Source organism: Muscardinus avellanarius, assembly GCF_963383645.1.
Source record: "Muscardinus avellanarius genome assembly, chromosome: 2".
NCBI lineage: Eukaryota > Metazoa > Chordata > Mammalia > Rodentia > Gliridae > Muscardinus > Muscardinus avellanarius.
In genome coordinates, this window is record NC_137787.1 from 107084527 (window position 1) to 107106459 (window position 21933).

At 44.5% G+C, this 21933-nt stretch overlaps 1 protein-coding gene across 1 annotated transcript in view; it reads right to left on the minus strand.

Annotated features, from left to right (window-relative positions):
• Nucleotides 1-1082: 1082 nt before the first annotated feature.
• CCDC93 (CCC complex scaffolding subunit CCDC93) overlaps nt 1083-21933 on the minus strand; it is a gene marked incomplete at both ends in the record, with an annotated part of 85353 nt that continues 64502 nt past the window's right edge. Inside the window, 9 exons of the mRNA XM_080688793.1 lie at nt 1083-1136; nt 6643-6756; nt 10908-10992; nt 12214-12251; nt 14519-14601; nt 15489-15597; nt 18639-18701; nt 20140-20193; nt 21624-21695. Of these exons, the coding sequence (XP_080544919.1) occupies nt 1083-1136; nt 6643-6756; nt 10908-10992; nt 12214-12251; nt 14519-14601; nt 15489-15597; nt 18639-18701; nt 20140-20193; nt 21624-21695 (672 nt within the window). The remainder of the gene's footprint in view (nt 1137-6642; nt 6757-10907; nt 10993-12213; nt 12252-14518; nt 14602-15488; nt 15598-18638; nt 18702-20139; nt 20194-21623; nt 21696-21933) is intronic.

The window sequence follows — 21933 nt, forward strand, 5'->3', positions numbered from 1 at the left end:
GCCCTTCGATACCCTCCACAGTGTGGTCCCAGCCCACCTGTCCGGCCTCGGTGCTAACACCCCTGCAGAGACGGGCTTACCTTTCTTTTCCCACTGTGTGTGTCCTGTGCTCCCCATACCCTCTGAGTACAGTCATCAGGTACCTTTACCTATACAGCCTTCCTACCTATTTCTGCCTCATGTCCTACTCTCTGGATTTGGCCCAATGCTGCTGTCTCAGCCTGTAGCACCTGCCATCTCCCACTCTGCCTGCCCTGGCAACAGTGAGCAGACACAGGGCCCCCTGCTCACACCGTGTGGGAACATGGGATGTGCTTTCAACAGAGGATGCAGAAGCCCATGTGTTGCTTGTGATTCAAATGACAACTGGGACACAGAAAGGTGTCATTCTTCCTGAAATGTCCTCAACATGAGGCACATCTTGAATTTTTGGTGAAATGAACCAGAGTAGTACATATAGGTTTACCCAATGGCATCATCTCCACTCTTGTTGCTAACCATGTATCCATGCCTTCTGGACGGCATCTTGAGAAGCCAGGAAAAGAAGGCTTCATGTCAGGTGAAAGGCCCAAATGACCAATATGCACACAGGCTGGTCATTTACCCAACACCTGTTTGTTTGCTGAAAAAAACCTCGAATGGCCAAGTTCTGTGGTCCTGTGGGCTATATCTGCTCCCTGGACCACTTGCTGGGGGTGGGGCAGGACTTTTTAAAAATATTTTCTTGGATCTCCCTCAGTGGTTGCTCAATTCATACTTGCTGAACAAGAGAATTCTTCTTTAGTCAGAGTCCAGACAAATATAGATGCCTTAAGTGTAATGTTACTGTAGAAAAAAGCCTTGAATGAACAGAGCGAACAGTACTGCCCACATATCTTCACAGGCTGATGGATGCTACCCAAGCCACAGTGCTCACACGGATTCCACCAACAGCAGCCAACAGAGATGAAATGGAAGCAAATAGGAGAAAGAAAACATTCAAGCAGTTTGAAATTAATACACCTGCATCTCTCTACTGTCACTTTCAGAACCATTGCATGATCTTGTAGTTCACATACAGTGTTAAAAAATGGCTGGAATGTTCAGGAGGCCTTGGCTCTCAACTTGGACAACAGCAACTCGTTCTTGCGGCCCTCCTGAAGGAGAAACAGAGAGAATGTAGAGAGGTGGTGACTATATGAGCACCATGTGGAGCCCAGTCTCACTGTCCTTCCCCCCAGTTCCACAGAAGACACCTCCTATGCAACTAGTTTCTTAGTACACGACCAACAGCATGGTGAAACCTAGTGGTGGCGTGTTGATCTTTTATGCCAAGACAGTTATAACATTACTCATTTTCTGTCAGACTCAAGACAAGATGGGAGGATTAGGCATTGACACTCTAAAAGACTTCACGAGGTTTCTAGAATCAAGGGGACAGAACAGAAAGCAGACAAGTAGCTGCTGGCCTGGGCTTTCTATGGTGAGAAGCAGGAGGGGCCTTGGAGACAGTTGCACCCTAAGAAATGATAAAGAAAGCCCTGGCATATGTAGTACGCAAAACACATTGAGAAGCTTTCATTCTAAGAACATTGAAGGCCAGGAGTAATCATAATTTTAAGAAGGAACTTTATAGAAAATAAGATGAGAACTATTCATTAAGAGGTATCCCCTCTTAAAAATGAGCTGTATGAAATCTGTGGCTGCACTTGCTGAGGAATATTGTGGAGGGAGGGTACTGGCCCTGTTCCCTCTTGGTGGAATCCAATGTATCAAAGTCCAGACCTCTGCATTACTTTGTATGTCCTTTTGGGGATATGTTTAAAAACTTCCCATGGTTGCCCTTCCTGTCCCCTTGTTCCGAGTGGCCTTGACAGATCAAGGCACTGCCATCAGCTAGCAAACCTTCTGCACCCTCATTCTGGGCTGGGAGACAAGGAACCTGTGGTAGAGATCGCAGGTATCAGTGGGTAGGCCTCCAGTGGCCATGCTTCTCTGGAGTCCCACTTGTTATGAGGGAGAAACTTTCGTCTGCCCCTAAACTCTCTATATTCAAGATCCTCAAAGTCAATCTCCTCCTCTCACTGGGCTAGGCTCAAGGGCTGCCAGTCCTCTTGGTTTGCCTGAGCTGAGTGCTAGTTTATCTGTACAGCTTGAACTTATCTTCTGCTTGGAGATCTGGGGAATATCTGGGCTTTTGGGCCAGAGGTCATCATGGTTCTCCTATTGGACTGCTAGAAGCAAGGTGCTCTTCTGATGCTTTCTGAGCACAAGTTCTGGAGGGGAAGGCAATTAATGCTTTCCAAGAATGGGAAGAGAAGTAATGTAATATTGAGTTCCATTTGTTCTATTAAAAAATCTAAGAAAACTTTCCTTTTGAAAGTGAATTTTTGAGATCTGTTAGAGGGGGAAAAAAGCTCTAGTTTAGCCAGGCATGGTGGCACATGTTTGTAATCCCAGTACTTGGGAGGCTGAGACAGGCAGATCACAGGTTTGCAGCCATATTCTGCTACTTAGTGAGGCCCTGTTTCAAAATAAAATAAAATAGGGCTGGGGCATAGCGAAAAAGAACAAGAAGAAGCACATATACTATTATATTTTTGTACTGTGCTCTAAAGTTCTGTGTATTTTTAAAGACTTCCATAATAGACATATAAACAATAAACAAATTTCAATTGTCATCCTACCTCTTCTAAGTGAAAAAAAAAAAAAGCCAAACTTGGCAGCATGAAAACAATTCTGTCACCATGGGTAATACTGTGGATCACAGCACGACAGGCAATATTTGAATTTTGCAGCAAAGATATCCCATGCTGTGTGTTGAGCGCTGATTAGATTTCATACATTCTACCTGAAGCCTTCTGGGAGACTACAGAATGATACGGCTGTCTCTCCAAAACAATACAAAGGGCCCTGTAGGTATTTCCTTCTAGAAGAAAAAGGAAACTGTCTCATCACCTGTCCCCTTCCTGCTGAAGACTATATCCAGCCCATTATGTACCAGGAACAGTTTAAGCAGTGAGAGGTTGGTTTACTCAAAATCACATCCCCAAAGCCATCTTCAAAATGTACGGTTTGTATTCATCAGTGCTGTTAGAATTTAAATCTTAGTTTCATAGCCTTTTGATAAACTGTAGATTAGTGATATAATCAATACAATACTGTGATTTAGTTGATTACAGAGTATGTGCTGTTTTCTGGCAGATTTGTAATTGATAAACTCCTATGAACAATTTGATTGGATTTTAGTGAAAACACACTTGTCTCTAATCAAAAGGTATTGTTATTAGAGGTGGCTGGTGTCATGACAAGGGCATGATTTGGTGCCTAAACAGTGCCCAAGGGAATAACTGATGCTCAGTGTAAACCGATCTCAGTGAAGGTGGTTGCAGGCCTTCTTGCCCCACATGCTGAGGTATCCATCTTGGACCAGCTTAACTTAGTCATACCTAGCTAAGTGTAAATTGTGGGCATGCAGACAAACTTCCAAGGACTGGATGGGATGATAAGCAGTTGTGGTAGGAATGTTTACCCTTTCCTTCCCTGAACTTATCCTCTGACTGCCTTGCTGTCATTCCCTTGGTTAAACTGAGACTGCTTCTCCCTAAATTTAACTTGTGACTGCTTTTCTCTAAGCTTAACCTGTGACCTCCTTGCTGTTTAGTCATTTTAAGAAATGCTTTGTTTAAACCCTCAGTAAATATGGACACTGGTTGAAAGAGAAGCAGAAGCTCTCTGCACTTCTTTCCAACTACCTCCAAATAAACTAAATTTCATTTATGACCCTGACCCATTATGTGACAACAAGAATAAACTTAAAGCTTCGGTAACAAGAAGTGGCCAACACAAACGGTAACTGCTACAGTGGCAAAAGACTTGCTCTGGACAACAGTATTATGCTTTGCATGAAGAATAATCATTGCCCAGCATAAATGCTAAGGACAAATAAATGCTAAGGACAAGGATGGTGTGAGAGTTCAGAGCGCAGGAGCAGAAGGCCACAAGTGTGCAGAGGGGAAGGGTTGAAACTGAGAGTAACCACAGACCACCATCGCCACCTCCTTTTCCTCAATACCTGTGGTGGGCCCAAATGATCTCACGGAAACTTGCGGAAAAAAGTTGAAGACTTTGGAATGCTGACATGACTGCCAATTTTATATTTTTGCTAAGTAAAATCTCAAAAAGAGAAAAAGACGACAATCTCCATTATTTTATAAGAGAAAAGTGATTTTAACACAAGAAAGGGGGCATGCTAGTTTAAGGTAAAATATATTGAAATGACACAAGTAAGGACTTATTATATTCACCCTCCTTGCTGGACTTGGAAGGAATGCAGGCAAACATCTGATCCTGGGGTCTGTGTATGTGAGGCAAGTTACTGTGTCTGTGTAACTGGGACCACAGGAATTCTGAAGCTTAGTACCTTGAAAGGAGCCTGTACTGCAAAAATAAGCTTTTCCATTTTGTTTTATTCACCTTGACCCTGTCAGCCTATACTTTCTTTTTGTTTCTATACCGTCAAAAGCAGCACAGGTGTGTCCAAGCAATATTTGAAATGCAATTCTCTTCCTCTGGGCCTTCTTTCTTTGTGAGCTTTTTGAATTAAAGGAAAGAAAGTGTTCCTGGGGAGCAGCAGGGTGGTTCATTTCCTGTGTACTCAACTGGCCCTCCTGAAACTTCAGCTCAGCCTCTGCCAGACAAGTCCCAGAGGGCAGCCCTTGCTCCTCCTCAGGCCTCGGGGCCTTCAAAGTGCTGCTTCCTCGCTGACTCTTGCTCCTCCCATGGCGCTTCCTGCTCAGACCACAGGGACCTTTCCAGACCGCCCTCTAGCTGATGCCCTCAAAAGACAAAATTTACAATTGTTTTTACTTGTTCGGTAGGGTCTCTGTTTCTTTCCTTCTTATCTGTCTCCTAATGTGAGCTCCCTGAGGTCAGGGACCAGGTATGTTTCTGCTGTGCTCCTGGTTTATGCCCAGGGGCACAGCAGGAACCAGGAGAACAGTTAAAAGGATGAAGGATTTTGAAATGTTGATGGGATGTGGTTCTCAAAAGTTAAATAATTTCTTTTAATAGATGCAGTCTTTAAGATGATTTGTCATTTTTACCTTTAATCATTTCTGAGTAATTTTTTTTTGTACCACTGCTGCCTGCCCCTCTCCTCACCTGTCTCCCAAGCCTCCCCACCTTTTAAATCTAGGAATTTGTTGGGTAAACAGTATAAGTAATCTTTTCAATCTAATAATTTTTTTCAGCAAAAAGTGTCTACTTTTTGCTGGATCCAAAAATGTATAGGTTATGAAGATCAAAATGAAAAAAAGTTAAATTGCAAAAAAAGGAAGGAAAAGTAAGAGAAGAGATGAGGAAGAAAAGTATAAAAGTCTTAAAAATAAAGAAGTATGAAAGATTATATTTCTTATTACACCAAATACCAGAATAAAACCTACCTATAACTATTCTGTATTTTCAGTAGTCTCTGAATTCACCAGAACCACAGATTCAGGTTAGAAAGGAGAAAGGAATTTCTGAAAATAAAACTACTGAGAGACCCTGGAATACAACAAAATATAGTTTTCTTTTTTTTGAAAATCTCTTAAGAAAAAGGCAAACACTTCTTTTTAGAATAGTACAGAGTAACTGTCCAAATACAGAAGGAAAAAATCTGGGACAAACAAAAGTGAGCTGAGTGTTGGTGTCAGCAGGGGGCAGACAGAGCCCTGGATGTTCTCTCTCCTGACCCACGAGGAAGAGGTTGAGGCCTGGAAGGAGCAGGCCGCTGCCAAACTGTGCTCCTGCTAAATGGCAAAGGCAGGATCCACACCCAAGCCTGCCACACTTCAAAGCCGAATCTCTCCCCCCACAGATTCTCAAGGTCCCTCTCAGCCTAACACTGGACGGAGAGGAGACTCTGTATGTGAATCCCTAATAGTTTCCATGTGGACCTTGATGTGCGCTTATGGAGTCATTTTATTTGAGTTGAAGGCACTTTTCTCAATGTGAAAATAAAATAAAGCTGGGCGTGGTGATGTACGCTTGTAATCCCCGCGCCTGGGAGGCAGAAACAGGAGGATCGCGCAGGTTCGAAGCCAGCCACGCTGGCTTAAGAGACTCTGTTTCCACAGAAAAAAGTATAAAAATAGGACTGGGAGTGTACCCCGTGGGAGTGTAGCCAGAGGTAGAAGGGCTTCTAGGAACCCCAGTACCACCAAAAAGCAAAAAGAAGAAGAAGAAGAAGGAGGAGGAGGAGGAGGAGGAGGAGGAGGAGGAGGAGGAGGAGGAGGAGGAGGAGGAGAAGAAGGAGAAGGAGGAGGAGGAGGAGGAGGAGGAGGAGGAGGAGGAGGAGGAGGAGAAGAAGAAGAAGAAGAAGAAGAAGAAGAAGAAGAAGAAGAAGAAGAAGAAGAAGAAGAAGAAGAAGAGAAAATAAAGAAAATGAAACTAAAGAAGCGCTGTTTCTCAGAACATCTAATTAGCACCTCAAGCCTGGCCAGAGAACAAGGCAATCTTCCACCACTGGGACGCCATATATCAGGTCACACCACGGACTTGTCATTTCCGAGGACACACAAGACGATGATAAAACATGGTGCTTCAGTTTTTAAAGCTCATCTTGAGATAAACGTAAATTTTAACTTAGGCTTGGCACACACTGCCCAGCCTTCCTCTTACCTCTTTGAAGTCTTTTACAGTTTTGAAGTATAGCCTCTGCTTTTCCAGTAGTTCTAAGTACTGGTCATTCAACTGGTCTCTTCGCATTTTATTTTCTTGCTTCTTTTTTTCCATCTGTTGAAAACATTTTGGTAAATGGTGCACAATGAAGAAGCATGTGACAAAGGCTGGCAACATCCAAAAGGCAGCCATTATCATCCTGTTCATGGATTTCCCTCCAGTACTTTCTTCTGTACATACTTTCTGAGGTTGGCTTAGTTATATGTATTTTTTCTTTTCTTTTCTTTTTTTTTTTGGTGGTACTGGGGTTCCTGGAAGCCCTTCTACCTCCGGGCTACACTCCCAGACCTATTTTTTTTTTTTTTTTTTAAACAGGGTCTCTTAAGCCAGCGCGGCTGGCTTCGAACCTGCGCGATCCTCCTGTCTCCGCCTCCCAAGCGCGGGGATTACAAATGTGCGCCACCACGCCCGGCCTAGTTATATGTATTATATAACAAAAAGGCACTACAATTTAATATTCAGTAGTTCTTTTATCCGTGAAATTAACTAATTACATTTTTTATGTCATTATAAACACCACCACAATGAACAGGTTGGTGATTCTCACTGGGGAGAACTTGATGAATGAAGTCAGGAGGCAGTTCTGATAGTCACAGCTGTGAGTTGGGGGCGCTACGGCATCACTATGCGGAGCCAGGGAAGCTGCTCAATATCCTACAATGCACAGGGCAGCCCCACAGTGGAGAGTTATCTGGCCCAGAATATTAATGTGCTGAGGCTGAGAAAACCCTATTTAAATAACTGTGTATTGTATAATAAAGTTATGTATCTTCATTTTACTTAATGTGACTTTTTTATGTTATAAACTTTCTATAGTAATAACTTTAAAAACCACATATTTCTGATCACTGCTAACTTTCTTGTCATTCTACTTGTAGACTACAAGTTGTTTCCAGGACTTTAATCTCATACAGATGCTAGATTTTGATTTAAAAAGATTTTTCTAAGTTACCTAAAAGATTATTCATTCAATAAATACTGGCTGGACACCTACAAGGAACCTAAATGATGTAGCAAACAAGGCGAGGTGCCTGCTCTCAACTGTATGAGACTGACACCAAGCAAGCACCTACTGAACAGACACAAGTACCACCCAGGAGTGGTTGGCACCCTGGAGAGAATGAAACAGGGTTGGTGGAGGGGGCGGGAGCATGGTCTCTGCAGCCTGGAAGGTCAGGGGCTCTCTGAGGAGCTCATGGCATCAGAGCAGAGCTGAAAGTGACATGTGCTACTTCCTGGAGATACACTTGGAGAACTGGCCAGACGGGAAGTGAGGGCAGGAAGAGTTATGGCAGACAGCTGGTGCTTGCTTAGTGAAATCATGAGCAGAGCTTTGGCCTGGCTTTGTTGATGCTGACCTTGACAGAGGAGAGGATCTACAGTTAGGAAGTACTAGCTACAGATGAATTGACTTCACTGCACACAAAGTTTTCTCCACCCTCTCCATACTAAGGACCTCTGTGACTTCCAAGGTGAAATGTAACTAATGTCCTTCCCTGATCCTGTCCTGACCCTGTGTCTGCTCCTGTGTTCAGAGATTCTGCCCTCCAGAGGCTGATTGCCTCGCCAGCTCCCACTGCTCCCTGGGCTCTGCTTCCCCAAGCCACCACTCTCCCTGTGGGGCCAGGTAGGACCTCATAACTAGGTCCCTCCCGCCTACCTAGCACAGCAGGCAGCTCTAGACTAGGTCTCTCCTATCTTCTTAGTACATTAGCAAAAACTTGGACTATGAATAATTTTGTCCTAGTGATAACAGGCAATAAATTGAAAGCAGTTGAATTCCATTATGAATTTGTCCAGGACCGGGTATGGGGGTGGTATGGCAGTGTAGAAAAGGAAGGAGCTTAAGCCAGAAAGGCCCAGGCTCAAATCTTAGCTCCACATTTACCGTGGATCATGGACAGACTGTTGAACATTTCTGATTAACAGGTCCCTTAGCTGTAGAATGAGAACAGTATCACCTAGATTACAGGTCTTGTCATGAGGATTATGTGAAATAACATGTTAGATGAATGATAAAACATTTGGTTCACAGTAGCTCAATAAAGGCAGATGTTTTTGTAATGTTTAAAGTTCTAGAACGAGTGCCATGAGGTCAGTGGGAAGAGTCCCCTTACTCTCAGAATCAGGAGCCGACTCCCAGCTCTGAGCTTCATTCCACTCTCCCTGGTTTCCTCTTCTCACTGGAACCACTCCTACCCCTCAGCCATCACCTCTCCACTCCAGGTCAGGAAACCGAAGTGCTTCTGCTGAGCGCTTGCTTACAGTGTTCCAGAGATCAAGAGACTTCCCTGTGTAAGTTCAAAATGCCTGCCAATTTGATTTTACTCAGAAGCCCTAGAAGGAATATTAACACCTGTTCTGGTGTGTGTTGGCCTATCATCACATGACACCCTGCACCTGCAGTTCTGGAGACTCTGTCTTCTGGAAGGATAGAGTCACCTGCCACATGGATGTGAGCAAGACCTGTCATGGCACCACTACAGAGAGGCCTGTGTGTTTAACTTTATGAATCCCCCTCCATCACCAACCCTATCTCATTTTCTGTATTTATTTTTGTATTTGCTTGACAAAACACATCCACTCAAATAAATGCTGTTGTGCCAAGTCGACAGACTGACTCCACTCACAGTGCCAATCAGTATTCAAAGCCATCTGTAACTCTTCGGGCACTGCTATTAGAGTCCACTTATTCAGCAAATAGTCCGGAGTGCCCACCAATGGGTCAGGGGCTATGTTAGCTGCTGAGGACACAGACTTGAGAGCCTGCTCCTCCCTGGCTTCCTTGGCCCTCAGGCCCTCTAGTGGGGAGGCAGAGACAGAGGCAGCTTCCTCCACAGGCCATCACTGAGGTGCCTCCAGCCTAAGGCCTGGAGAGACTGGAGGGAAGGAGGTGGCTGGGTGCATTTCCTCTTCCATGAGTGCAGTACCCAGCTAACAGAAGAGAAGTTGAAGGAGGAAAGCACAGTAAGTTCCTGCTATTCTTTACTTTGAGCCTGGGTGGCTCCTGAGGAAGCAGCAGCAGGGTGGAACCATCCACCACACATCAAGGTCTATGTCATCGTGGGCTTTGGACAGCCAGGTTCTATTCACCCCACAAGCAGATGATCGAGAAGGGACGCGCTCACTCGACCTGCCTCAGGTGAGTGCACTGGACAAGGGCTGATGTGTGTTGTCATCTTGGTGGCTGCTCAGTGGGAAAAGTCAAGCTTCTCACCAGTAGTACTCCCTCCTCCCACCCCCAGATCTATGACATCATTTCACTCAAGTAATGAGAGGGGAGATTAATGATGATTCTCTATAGGGAATGAGGCACGGAGAACTTTGACCCTAGCTCATCTTGTGATACAGGATTACAGGTAGCTTGAATGTTTGTCTTTTGTAATTGTTTTTTTTTTTTTTTTTTTTTTTACCTATAGGCAATTCTTTCTTCCTTCATTGTTTTACTAACTGGCACCACTCACTGGAGTACTTTGTCCAAGATCCTGAAAGAGGTTCAGAGTTCCCAGAAGACTTACTGCTGAGCCTGAGGATCACTGTAGTCTATTACCTTTTTACCTGGGCAAAAGCAAGAGGCACTTGCGTGCACTAGTTAGGATCACCTAGGAGCATGGTGGGAAACCACAGTAGTGAGTCTGCTCAGCCTGAGCAGCGGGTTCATCTCCCCAGTGGCAAAGGCAGGCCCATGTGCAGGGCCACAGGGAGGGCATCTCACGCTGCACGGGCGCTGTATGCTTCTCTGCAAAGCCCTGGGGCTTCCACACCCTCTCAGTTCATTTCTGCTCTTCTGACTTTTAAAGTTCAATTCCATCTCACTTTAGCAGAAATTAAAATCAATGTTTTTTTTTTTTAACCTTTTTAACCCCATAAAGGTCTTTTGAAAACAAAAATTGTCTCAAACTCTTAAGACTCCTAAGAAGTGAATCTCTAGTGAAGCAATGATTCAATGGGGAAGTGACTGAACAAGAGAGGCAGCCTGCTAGGGAAGGTGAGAGTCCTCACCTGTACGATGGGGAAGAGTATTCACCTGGAGGGTTAGCACAGTGGTGGCGCACAGTAGGTGTTCAGTAGCTACCCTCAGCCCACAGGGCAGGGCTTTCCTACTGCAGAATCAGTTGAGGTCGGAGTGTCATCAGGATGCAGAACAAGCACACACAGGGACCACCACCGCCATGGTGTTGCACTACAGAAAAGAAGCCACTCACCTTCATCCGACTTTGCTTAATTCCTTCTACAATCTGTTCCATTTGACGTAAAAACTGGTCCCGGCCAGCAGGAGAGGCCATGGCTCTGAAAGAGAAGCCAGCAGAGGTGTGACCAGCATACAGGACTCTGAGAAAGGGTGTGTGTAAGCACCAAGGAGTCAGCCCTGTACCCAGACTAAGCCCTAAAAGGCCACAGGCCTTTTCAAGGCACAGTGAATCCACAGTGGACCCAAGATCCCAGGCAGTTAGAATTTTAAACCTCTCAGGAAGGCAGGAAACTCACTGTGTTCTAGTAATTGAATATCCATCTTTTATTTCTCACTCTCCCTACAACTTTTTAAGCTAATGTATATTTTCTTAAAGAAAGATATAATTAAAATAACAAAAATACTTTTTTAACCTTAAATTATGGCATGTACCACTTAAGAAATAAATTCAGCATGGCTTTTTAAGACTGAGGATTGGGAGACTCTGCTCAAGATAGAGAGGCATGCTCTGAGTTTTCCTAAGGCCAGAGCTGGGAAGCCTGAGTGGATTCCCTGCTGTGCTGAGACCTTTCTCCTCACCTCCAGCTCTGCTGAGGTGAGGGTGCCAGGGGATCAGAGCACACAGGACTGAGAATTCTTCCAAAAGGTGGGCTGACGGAGCCTAACTCTTCACAGACCCTCGAATTGTAGGGTCTCTCAATTACCCGGAAAAAAGATGAGGTACCATTTTTAGATATGTCACAGGGCTTTCAAACACTAACTGAATATGAATTTTAATCAGAGAATTGTGATGGTTTTGGTTTTTATTATTTTTGTTTTAATTAGAAAACAAGCTTGACATCTAAAGCCTGTAATTCAGGAAGATCTCAGTCTTACTGTTTTCCTGGTCCCCTGCCAGGGGCCAGTAGAGGTGTGTGCTAGAGAAAAAGAAAGCCTGCTGTCCAAGGAGCAAGCCCCGGGCTTCAGGGCACCGGGTGGCATAGCCCATCATAAACCTGCTTCTGGGTTACTGTGATATGGGTGCAGGTTGGATTTGCCATCCAATTTGTGGAGGAAAAAAAATCTTATCTGAAAGTAACTTTTTCCCTAAGCTGTTCCTTTTTGTTCTTAAAATTCACATCATTATCTTTTGGTAGGACTCAAGAACACTGTACGCTTGCACTTAGCAGAAGTACATCTGCACTTAGCAGAAAGGGTGGAAGTTTAAGAATCATGCACTCAGCATCAAGCCCTGCCTGGACCTTTCTCAACGGTACCATGGCCAATACAAAGTGCAGGTGACCAGGATGTTTTCAGAACAAAGGATGGACTGTACTTACTGGGAGAAGTTCTCATGAATTGAGTTCAGCAGGCTGATCTGGGGAAGTAAAAAAGCAAACTGTAAGTAAGCTAAACGATCTAGCACTTCCTCAACCACTGAGAGCTAGCCTACTTTCCAGATACTGCTTCTTAATGGAATACATACCTCATTTATGTAGATTAAAGTAACACCAAAGAAACATTATCCTAGTGCCATAGTTTTTCTCAGGTAATCCACCTCTGTCTACTCAAAGAAAACTCTTCCTCCCACAATGAACTATCATAGTATGTAGGTAGAGGGCTCCTTATATGGCTCTAAATGCCAACTGCAAAGATGCTCAGTTAATACTAGGGCTCTATTGGCAAAGTGGTACAAGAGGTGAAACACTACTTTATTTCCAAGGTGATCAGTGGAGGGTTGCCAGTCTGAGTGAAGACTGAGAACAAAGTTCTATCCTATTCCTTCCCCAGGATATTCTCACAGGTGTGCCTAGCCACTGGGCAGCTGAGGGAATGCATCCTCCATAGCTCACTTGCTGCCTTAGCTCCCCCCACCCAACAGGACCTTCTTCCTGCCCCAAGTGATGCAGTCCCAGGAAGGCTTCTGGGTCTGGAGTCTAGAAACTTGGGATATTTTCTGGCTGGAGACCTATTCCATCTGTGAGCTCAGGACTAAGCAGTTACCACATTTAGACTTCTGGTTCACAGTCTGCAATGTGGAAGTGACATTCTTTTCCTTAAGGATCCAAAGAGAGGGTTTAAAGCTAAAATATCACAGGTATAAATGCATTTGAAATAAAATACACAATTTATTCAGATGCAAAGTTCTAAAAGTTTTTTTTTGGGTACTAAAAAGCCCAGCCTGTGTCCCCATCCAGCCCAACGCTCAAAGTTTTTTAAAAATGCAAAAGCTTTAAAGCTGGGCATAGTGGCACACACCTGTAATCTCAATATTTTGGACACTGAAACAGGAGGTCACAGTGAGACTCTCAGCAACCTAGTAAGATCCTATTTCAAAACAAAAAATAAAATGGGGCAGGAAGAGTAGCTCAGAGGTAGAATACTCTTTGGTTTAACCCTCAGCACCATACAAAATACAAACACACCAAAAGAAAAAAGAAAGAAAGAAAGAAAAGCCAAAACTTAAACCACTTCTGATGAAGGCAGATCAACGGGGTTCAATCTTGTGAGAAGGGGGCTGACCTATCCCTAAGATAGGATTGGTGAGTTGCCTCATGTCAGGTAGGAAAACCCTAAGGCCAAGGGATAGGGGGGCAGAGGTATCCCCAAGTCTGACACAAAACTTACAAAAGACACTCATTTATTCAAACATTTATTAAATGCTTATTGTGTGTCTGTTGCTGTATAATGTTCTGGATACAGAAAAACAAAACATAACCCTTCCTCCAAGAGTGAATTTGTCTGATTTGGTTGACAATAGGCAATAAAAGTGACAAAAATTACAATGCACATTTTCTCATTTTGTTTCCCTCAATACCACAATATAATCAGGTGTGATCCTGTTTCCAAGGAGAGGAAAATGACCCAAGCTGAAACTCATATGACTCGGAAGCTCATGCACTCTCTGCTACGCTGTGCTGTTGTAAAGACTGGGACTACACTTTCTTTAAAAAAAATTTTTTTTTTTTTATGGTACTGAGGATTGAATCCAGAGGCATCCTACTTCTGACCTATACCCCCAGCCCTTTTCCTATATTTTGTTTTCAAACTGAACCCTGCTAGGTTGCTGACAGTCTAAGTTTCTGAGGCTGGCCTCAAACCTACAATTATCCTGTCCCAACCTCCCCAGCACTGGGATTACAGGTATATACCACCATGCCTTGCCAAAACCACACCTGCTTTTATTAAAACATAGCTCAAATCCTGCTCCAATCATGTATCATCTGACATGGGGGACCCCGGAACACAAATGGACAACCTGAGTGGGCGGCCAGAGAGCAGGTGGTGGGAGTGTTGCACTTATGCCAACTCTTTACTCCGCTTTGATTTTTGTTCCTTGTAGTTCATGCCTCTGTCTGCCACTGATGATTAAACAGCTATTTTCTCCTTGTAAACTACTGCAAGGCCACCTCCCCACCCAATTCCATTCAGCTGGTTTCTTCCTTCTTTTCACACTCAAACTAGTCTCCCTGGCTCTGGAGCTTGTCCTTCCTGGCAGTGAGTCCCAGCACTTGGCATCCAGAAGGCACCCTGCTCTTTCCATTTAAACGCATCCATCCCTGGTATCAAGTCCATCTGATCTTCCTGACATAAACAGCACTCACAGCTGCTCATCTGATTGAGTCTTCTTATAAAGTTTCTTACCTCTTTTTCCAAATAAACCTTTTTATCATCCAGGGTATTATACAATGTGAAGAACTGCTTGGTTTCTTTGTGAACTGCTGAAACTGCAAATGCAAAAAAAATCAGCACATGAGTAAAAACAAGTATTAAATTGACCTAAGAACCCTTTCCCAGATGAAGCACGTTGCCAGGACTCAGCTCTGCGAGGGGTGGGAGTTAACTCTGTTGAAGCCGCATCTTGGAAGCTTTTCAGCAGTCTTAGGACCAAGTAAATGCTAATGTCTGTAGAAAGGACTCAAAGTTGTAAATCACTGTAATAAATGAAGCAGCCTTTCCCCTCCAGACAAGGTCACTGACGAGAGGAGGAACCATCCCAGGCATGGTAAAGAGAAAGCTTCATTCAGTAGCCCTAGGGGCAATCTAGAAGATATAACTGCATAAGTCAGTAAGGGAACTGGAAAAGACACTGCAGGCAACTAGTGGTCATGTATCTGAGACAGGATGCAAGTAAGAACAGATATAGCAGCAGAGGAAGAAACAGAAAGACAATGGCAACTTTGAGAGCCCTTCCAAACTTGCCAAGGCATGGCCACAAATACAGGCTGAGGAGAACTGTCCTGGATGTAAATATGATGCCATGAAAAGCAAAGACCGCATCAGCAAGAGAGCTTGTGGGGAAGAGCACGTGGAGAGCCAACTGCAGTCTTCATCATGGGTCACGACTCACGTCTCACAGAGGGCGGGAAGTGAAGAGGGTGAGCAGGAAAGGTCAGGGCTGATCAGATTGGTAAAGAATCTGTCTGCAGAGGCGGTGGGAGTGTTGCAGGCTGCTCCTGGGATTTTGAGCAGGACAGAGATCAAATGCAGCCCATTGTGGATGGCACCTGTGGACTGTATTCTGGTGTACCCTCCACCATGCTACAATGGAACAACGCCCTTGCCTGCTGTCCTCCCCCAGCCTCGAGAGCTTGCATGTGGCCGATGCACCTACTCTGGCGGTAGAGTTCAATAAATCTCTTCTGATACTGTATTAGCTCGGCTCGGCTGGGCACTTCATCAATCTTGCGATGTAAAATTGCTATTTCTCGATTTCTTCGTGCCTAAATGTTAAAGATAAGAATAAATGACACTATTTGGTAAAAGGCCTTATGTATTCTCCCAAGGGCCAAAACACTGTCCCTACTCCCACAGGGCCCAACTACACACCCTAGAATTCAGACACCAAATTCCGTCACTGGCTTGAGGTCCCCATCTGAGATATTAACTGCCCTTCCTGTTTTCTATCACATGGGAGGAGCTGTGCTGTGAATGGAACCCCAAAAGCCATCAGGTTAATGGACCTGGAAGAAGATTCTGAGTGGGAAGGGCTTCTGTGGTCGGATCTGCAGCCATCCTGGCAGGCCACACAGGTCTGGAGGGCAGCTCACTCTCCTACTGGCAGGTAGGGACCAGCAGTGAGGAAAGGTTCCCAGACAGCGGGAAGCCACAGCACCTCGTTGCCTCCATACATTATGGTCCAAATTTCTGATTAAGTCCTATGATTTACTCCTTAGATACCTTTCCATGTACTGGGGACACTGCCCCACTTACTGCAGACGGAAGACAGAGCGGTACAGTGCGGGCAGGGCACAGGTGCTGCAGGAGTGTCTTGGCTCACACACTGCTTCCACCATGTCTACGGTCTCAGCACTCAGGGGCCCTCCGCACTGCCTTTCCTGTGTGCCTCCGTTCCTTTCTCCACATCCTCTCCAAATGTCCCACTTGCTTCACTTGCAACAGAAGACATGGATCTCTAATTCACTGGAAAACACGAGCCCCCAGGTGGGAAACTCACCATCAGCTCTTGCAACCAAGCCCCAAACAGGGTCTCTGCAACTCTGATTAGAGGGAAGCACGTATCTTGGTCAGGCCAAGGCTATGCTCCTCACTCCTTATGGGGCTTGGACTCTGACTCCTATCTTTGCCCAGGAATCTTCAGATATAATTATTCACCCTTTTCACTGTTATCTTTAATCTTTTTCTACTGGTTTCTTCTTATTAGAATTTAAATATGCTCAAGTTCCTAGATCCTAAGGTTTAACTCTCCCTAAACCTTTCAGCCTCCAGCCTCTCTTTTTCTATTTCTAGGAACCTCAGAGAGAACCAGCCACACAATGCCTCATCTCCCCTCCAGTCACCTTCAATCCATCACAACTTGCTCACTGAATGGCTCTTGAGAAAGTCACTCTGGGGACATGGTCAAAGGACGATTGAGTCTGAGCTTTTAGATGCTACCTCCAAGCTGTATTTCACATCCTCAGCTAAGCTCTCTGCTCATGAAACAGGGACATTGGTAACATGGGGTCCTCCTTTCCCCCACCTAACCTCACATGTGTCCTCACCAGGGTTTGTCCTGGTCCTCACCTACATTTTTCCAGCCTCAGTCATCATCTACACAATAAATATACCCAAAGCCCCAACCCGAATTAGTCTAAGAGTTAGATGTGACATTTTTTCTTGGTTGGGTAATCCAGACATCTCATTAACCCATTCAAACGTCCACCCTATACTCTCTTTTTAAGCTTTCTTTCAGGAGCAACACAAATATCTATCTATTCTTGTGTCAGAAACTTAAGGATCATTTGACTCCCCTTTTCCTCTCACCCAATTGAATCCAAGTTCCATTAGATACAGTTCCTCGCCCTCCCCTGCCAGCTCCAGCTCCTTCTCCACTGCCACTGCTAAGCCAGGCCTTGGCAAGCACCTGGTCTTGCTGCACCTTCCCTCCAGCTGGTCTGGAACTGCCCTTAGCAGGCAGTTTCATATAAGCTCCCTTGTAATCTGATGCACAGGGACATACTTTGGTTCTCAAATAGCTAGCCATCCAGCTCCCAAAAGAAAAGCCATCCATTCATTATTCCTGAGACCTGGTACAGTGCTAATATTCAGTAAGCACTCAGTCAAGAAATTTCCAAATATGTAGCTGTAGTGTCCTGAGATTATTTAGTTCTGTGCCTCTTTAAAGGTCAGAACAGTGTTCTTGAATCAAGGACATATTTGACTCATCCAAATTTAACTAAACAGCTCAGCAAAATATTAGCCAGAAAGAGGGAAAACAGGATTGGACAGGCCTTGTAGACCTTTGGCCACTCCCACCAGAGAAGAGAAGGCCTGAGGCAGGGTGCAACACAAGGTAGCCCTTGGCTGCTGAGCTTCCATGAGCTGGTTAGTGACAGTGTAAGAATCTTTAAAATTTTAATTTTGACTCTCAGTGAATTTAGTTTTAGCTCCAGCTTTAAAATTCTCTTTCCAAGCCAGGCATGGTGGCGCACGCTTGTAATCCCAGCATTCGAAAGGCTGAGACCAGAGGATTGCGGTTCGCGGACAGCCTCAGCTACTTAGTGAGGCCCTCTGCAACTTAGTGAGACCCCGTTTCAAAATAAAGAATAAAATAAGGCAGGGGGTATAGCTCGGACGTCAAATGTCCCTGGGTTCCATCTCCTGACCCAAAAAAAAAAAAAAAAAAAAATCTCTTTCACAGCTGGGTGTAGTGGTTGTAATCCCAGCATTTATGAGGCTGAAACAGGAGGATCAGAGTTCACAGACAGCCTCAGCTACTACTTACTGAGGCATTTTGCAGCTTAGTGAGATCCTGTTTCAAAGTAAAGAATAAAAAATAGGGCTGGGATGTAGCTTAGAGGTAGATTGTCCCTGGGTTCCATCCCTAGTACTAAAAAAAAAAAAAAAAAAAAAAGAAAGAAAAATTCTCTCATTGTTGATAGCATGCATTTCAAAGAAAAAGAACTAGATAAGAACACTGGAATTCAAACCCTGGCTCTGGGACTTACTGGCTGCTTCATTCTGGGCAAGTATTTCATCTATTTCAGTCACCTTTTCATACAGAATGTGAGGCTTGTAATAGCGACTCTTCACCTGGGGTGAAGTTCAACTCCCATGAAAGATGGCCACATCAAAACACCAATGTCAAACACTATCACCAGCATCTAAGTTGTGGGTGACACTCAGATATAAAGGGGACTGTAAATGGTGACCTCATTACTTAGTGTGTCTAGTTCTTACACACTAAGACTTTATAAATGCCACAGAACATTTAGACCTAGTTAGATGCATCTGTGTACTGTTTGTTTTTTATTTTACTCACCTGTAGTAAACGGATCTTGTATAGTTTCTCTTTCTCCATATTATACCGTTTGTCTAGGTCCTCCTAAAAATTGGAAAAGGACACAATTATCTGGAAATAAAAAACTTCATTCTTTGATGCAGTTTTCAAAAGTTGCATACATTTTACAACATCTCCCATGTCCTGAGCCCTCAAATACCTTTCCTAAAATGGCCAAGTTTAGGGTCTGGATCCTATTTCATGTGAGACCCTTGGCACCCTTTCATATCATGTTTATGATGATAAAGAAACAAAATCTGTTGTTCTGATTCTGTAGAGATGGGGCTGGTTCTCTGCTTTTACTTAGAACTGAGATATCCAATATGATAGCCACGTGTGGCTAATTAAATTTTTTTTTTTTTTTTGGTGGTACTGGGGTTCCTGGAAGCCCTTCTACCTCCGGGCTACACTCCCAAACTTATTTTATACTTTTTTTTTTTTTTGGAAACAGGGTCTCTTAAGCCAGCACGGCTGGCTTCAAACCTGCGCAATCCTCCTGTCTCCGCCTCCCAAGTGCAGGGATTACAAGCATGCGCCACCACACCCGGCATTGGCTAATTAAATTTTCAAGAACCAAAATTTTTAAAAATTCAGTTTCTCAGTTATAAGAGCCATATTTCAAATGCTTGGTAGTCACATGCAGGTGGCGGTTACTATACTGGATGGTAAAGAGAGAGAATAATTCTATCACTATAGAAAGTTCCTTTAGATAGTGTTGTTATAAATAATAAGGACACATGTTCCTTGCACTGAACCAAGTGGGAAGCAGGGCTAGCCTGTTGGTTGTCCCAGCATGATGTATACGCAATACTCAGCTTCCAACAGCTGCGCTATAGGAGCCTTAGCAGATAATGAAGAGGAGCCCTTAAGGCAGTGCACAGAGCTACCCACTTTTCTTTTCCATGTCTTCTTCCTTTCTTCTTTCTCCTGGAGGTCTGCTGATGTGCTGTGAGCTCTGGTTTAACTCATAAAGGAATCAGCAAACTCTAGCCTGTAAGCTATACCTATAGTTTGCAGACCAAGTTTGCCTTTCTATTTTTAAAAACAAAGTTTTATTGGAAATTAGTCATATCCATTCACTTACATGGTGATTATGGCTACTACAGCAACTGGTCTGCAAAGCTAAAGATCCCTACTATTTTCAGCTTTACAGAAATAAGTGTGCTGAACCTGGAATGTAGCACAGCAGAGAACAGCTTCACCCTCTGCATGTGGCCATGTAGGTTTCTCCCCTTCTCGGGTGACAAGCCAGTGTGAAGACAAAGGTGCTTGCACTGCTGGAATGGGAGAACATTCACTGAAATAGTGACCTTCAGGGCTGCCCCAAGGGGCTGGGTGTATGAAAAGGTACAAAGTCCTGAGATCCAGCAGAAAAGGAGGTGGCTCTAGAGATCATTAAAGTAGGCATGAGAAAGTGTCACAGGACAATGGAAAGCTGACTGCCACACCGCCTGAGGACACCAGAGAATGAGCAGATACTTACATCATGAGGAATCATGGAGGTTGAGGCACCATGTGGCTCTCCACTGGAGAGAGTCTGAAAGGATGAAAACATCATAAACACCTTTCCTGAGTAAGGGGCAAGGGATTGAAGCTGAGGGTCTAGATGCAGGAAAGAGTGGGAGACGGGAAGGACCGTGGAGCTGGGAAATGCCTTGATGCTCACTGAGCACTGTCTGAAGAGAGAACAGAAAGCAAACAGCCCAGATGTGACGCCTAGAGTTTAAACTGTTCTGAAATGTCTCAGTTACACCTTAGTGAACTATACCATAACTGTTCTTAAGTAACAGAATCCCTTTAACAAGATGCACCGAGAAGAGAGACATGATAATGAAACTTTGTGTTCTGTGCAAACTGAAAGGCTGATGGGGCTGGTGGTCACGCAGCTGAGAAGACAGGCTGTAGGGTGATGGTCCCGGGACTCCGCTGACCCCTGGCTCTGCGCTTACTCATGTCAGTCTCTTCTCAGATGTGAAATGTGTGAGGAGGTGCCTCCAAGGCCCGGATTCCAGAGCAGTTGGTGGCAGCACAGGCCCAGCGGTAGGGGGCCTGGACCCTGGTGCTGGCTGGCTTGACAATTCTCTCCCTGAGTCTCACGGTGCCCTTTATATAAGAGGGAGGAAGGATGCAACTGATGGGCTCTAAGGCCATGACTTGCCCCCCACATCTTGCCAGAGACTCTCAGGAAATATGCTTTGATGTGAGAAAGGGAAACCAAATGGAAGAAATCTTTCCAATCTTATTTGGTGAGAGAAACAAACTTCAATTTTCTGTCCCTATTTTCTAAAGTAATGTTTAACAGAGACTCATTCTAGTTCTCTGAGAGAGTAAGTCCTATGCCCAGAGATCTAACTGGTCAGATGATTTCTTTAAAGCTGCTCAGTCTGAGGCTCCTCTTTTATGTTCACAGTTGCCATTTGGGAGCAGGGCATTTCCCTAAGGAGGACAGGGGAAGGCGAAATGGGCAAATGGGAAGGAAGTTTAAAAAGTAGGCAGAGTGGGAAACAGAGCTCAGATACTAATTAAACAGAGGAACTGCCTTTCTATCCCAGAAAGAAGAGAAAGGAGAAGAATGGAAATTGAAGAGGGGAACTTCACAGGAAGTAAAGAGTGGAGAAATGTGTGTGGGTGGGGTTTGAACCAAGGGGCATTCTACCTCTGAGCTACATCCCCAGACCTATTTAATTTTTTACTTTGAAATAGTGTCTCGCTAAGTTGCTAACTGGCTTTGTTAAGTTGCCGAGGCTGGCTTTGGACCCAAGACCTTCCTGTTTCAGCCTCCCAAGCACTGGGATTACAGGTGTGTGCCACCACACCTGGCATGAAATGTGTATTTCTAGGTCCAGGTTAAGTCCACCAGCATTCCTTTTGGGCAGGAGACGGTTTGGTGGCTGGTCCTCTAGAAATCCTTCCACATGCAAGCCATGACAGCAGCAGAGGGTCCTGAGGGCTAATTTAAGCCTTTACCTTTTCATCTCCACTTGGCGTTCTCTCAGCTTTCAGGTTCTCAATCTCTTGCTGCAGCCTTGTCATCTCCTCCTTTAAAAATATGAATATTCACATAACTGAATGTAATTATTTACTACTTGATCCAGAAGACTTAATCTCACTATTATGAGTTTATAATAGGACAAAAAGCCAATGAGGAAGCAGCTGCTCTGATTCCCCGTGCTCAGCTTGGGGAAGCATTTTCTGCAGGACACTGGCAGCTGTCTGTCAGTCAAAAGGGGCTGGCCTTTCTAAAGGGCACATTAGGTATGCAGCAATCACTGTGACG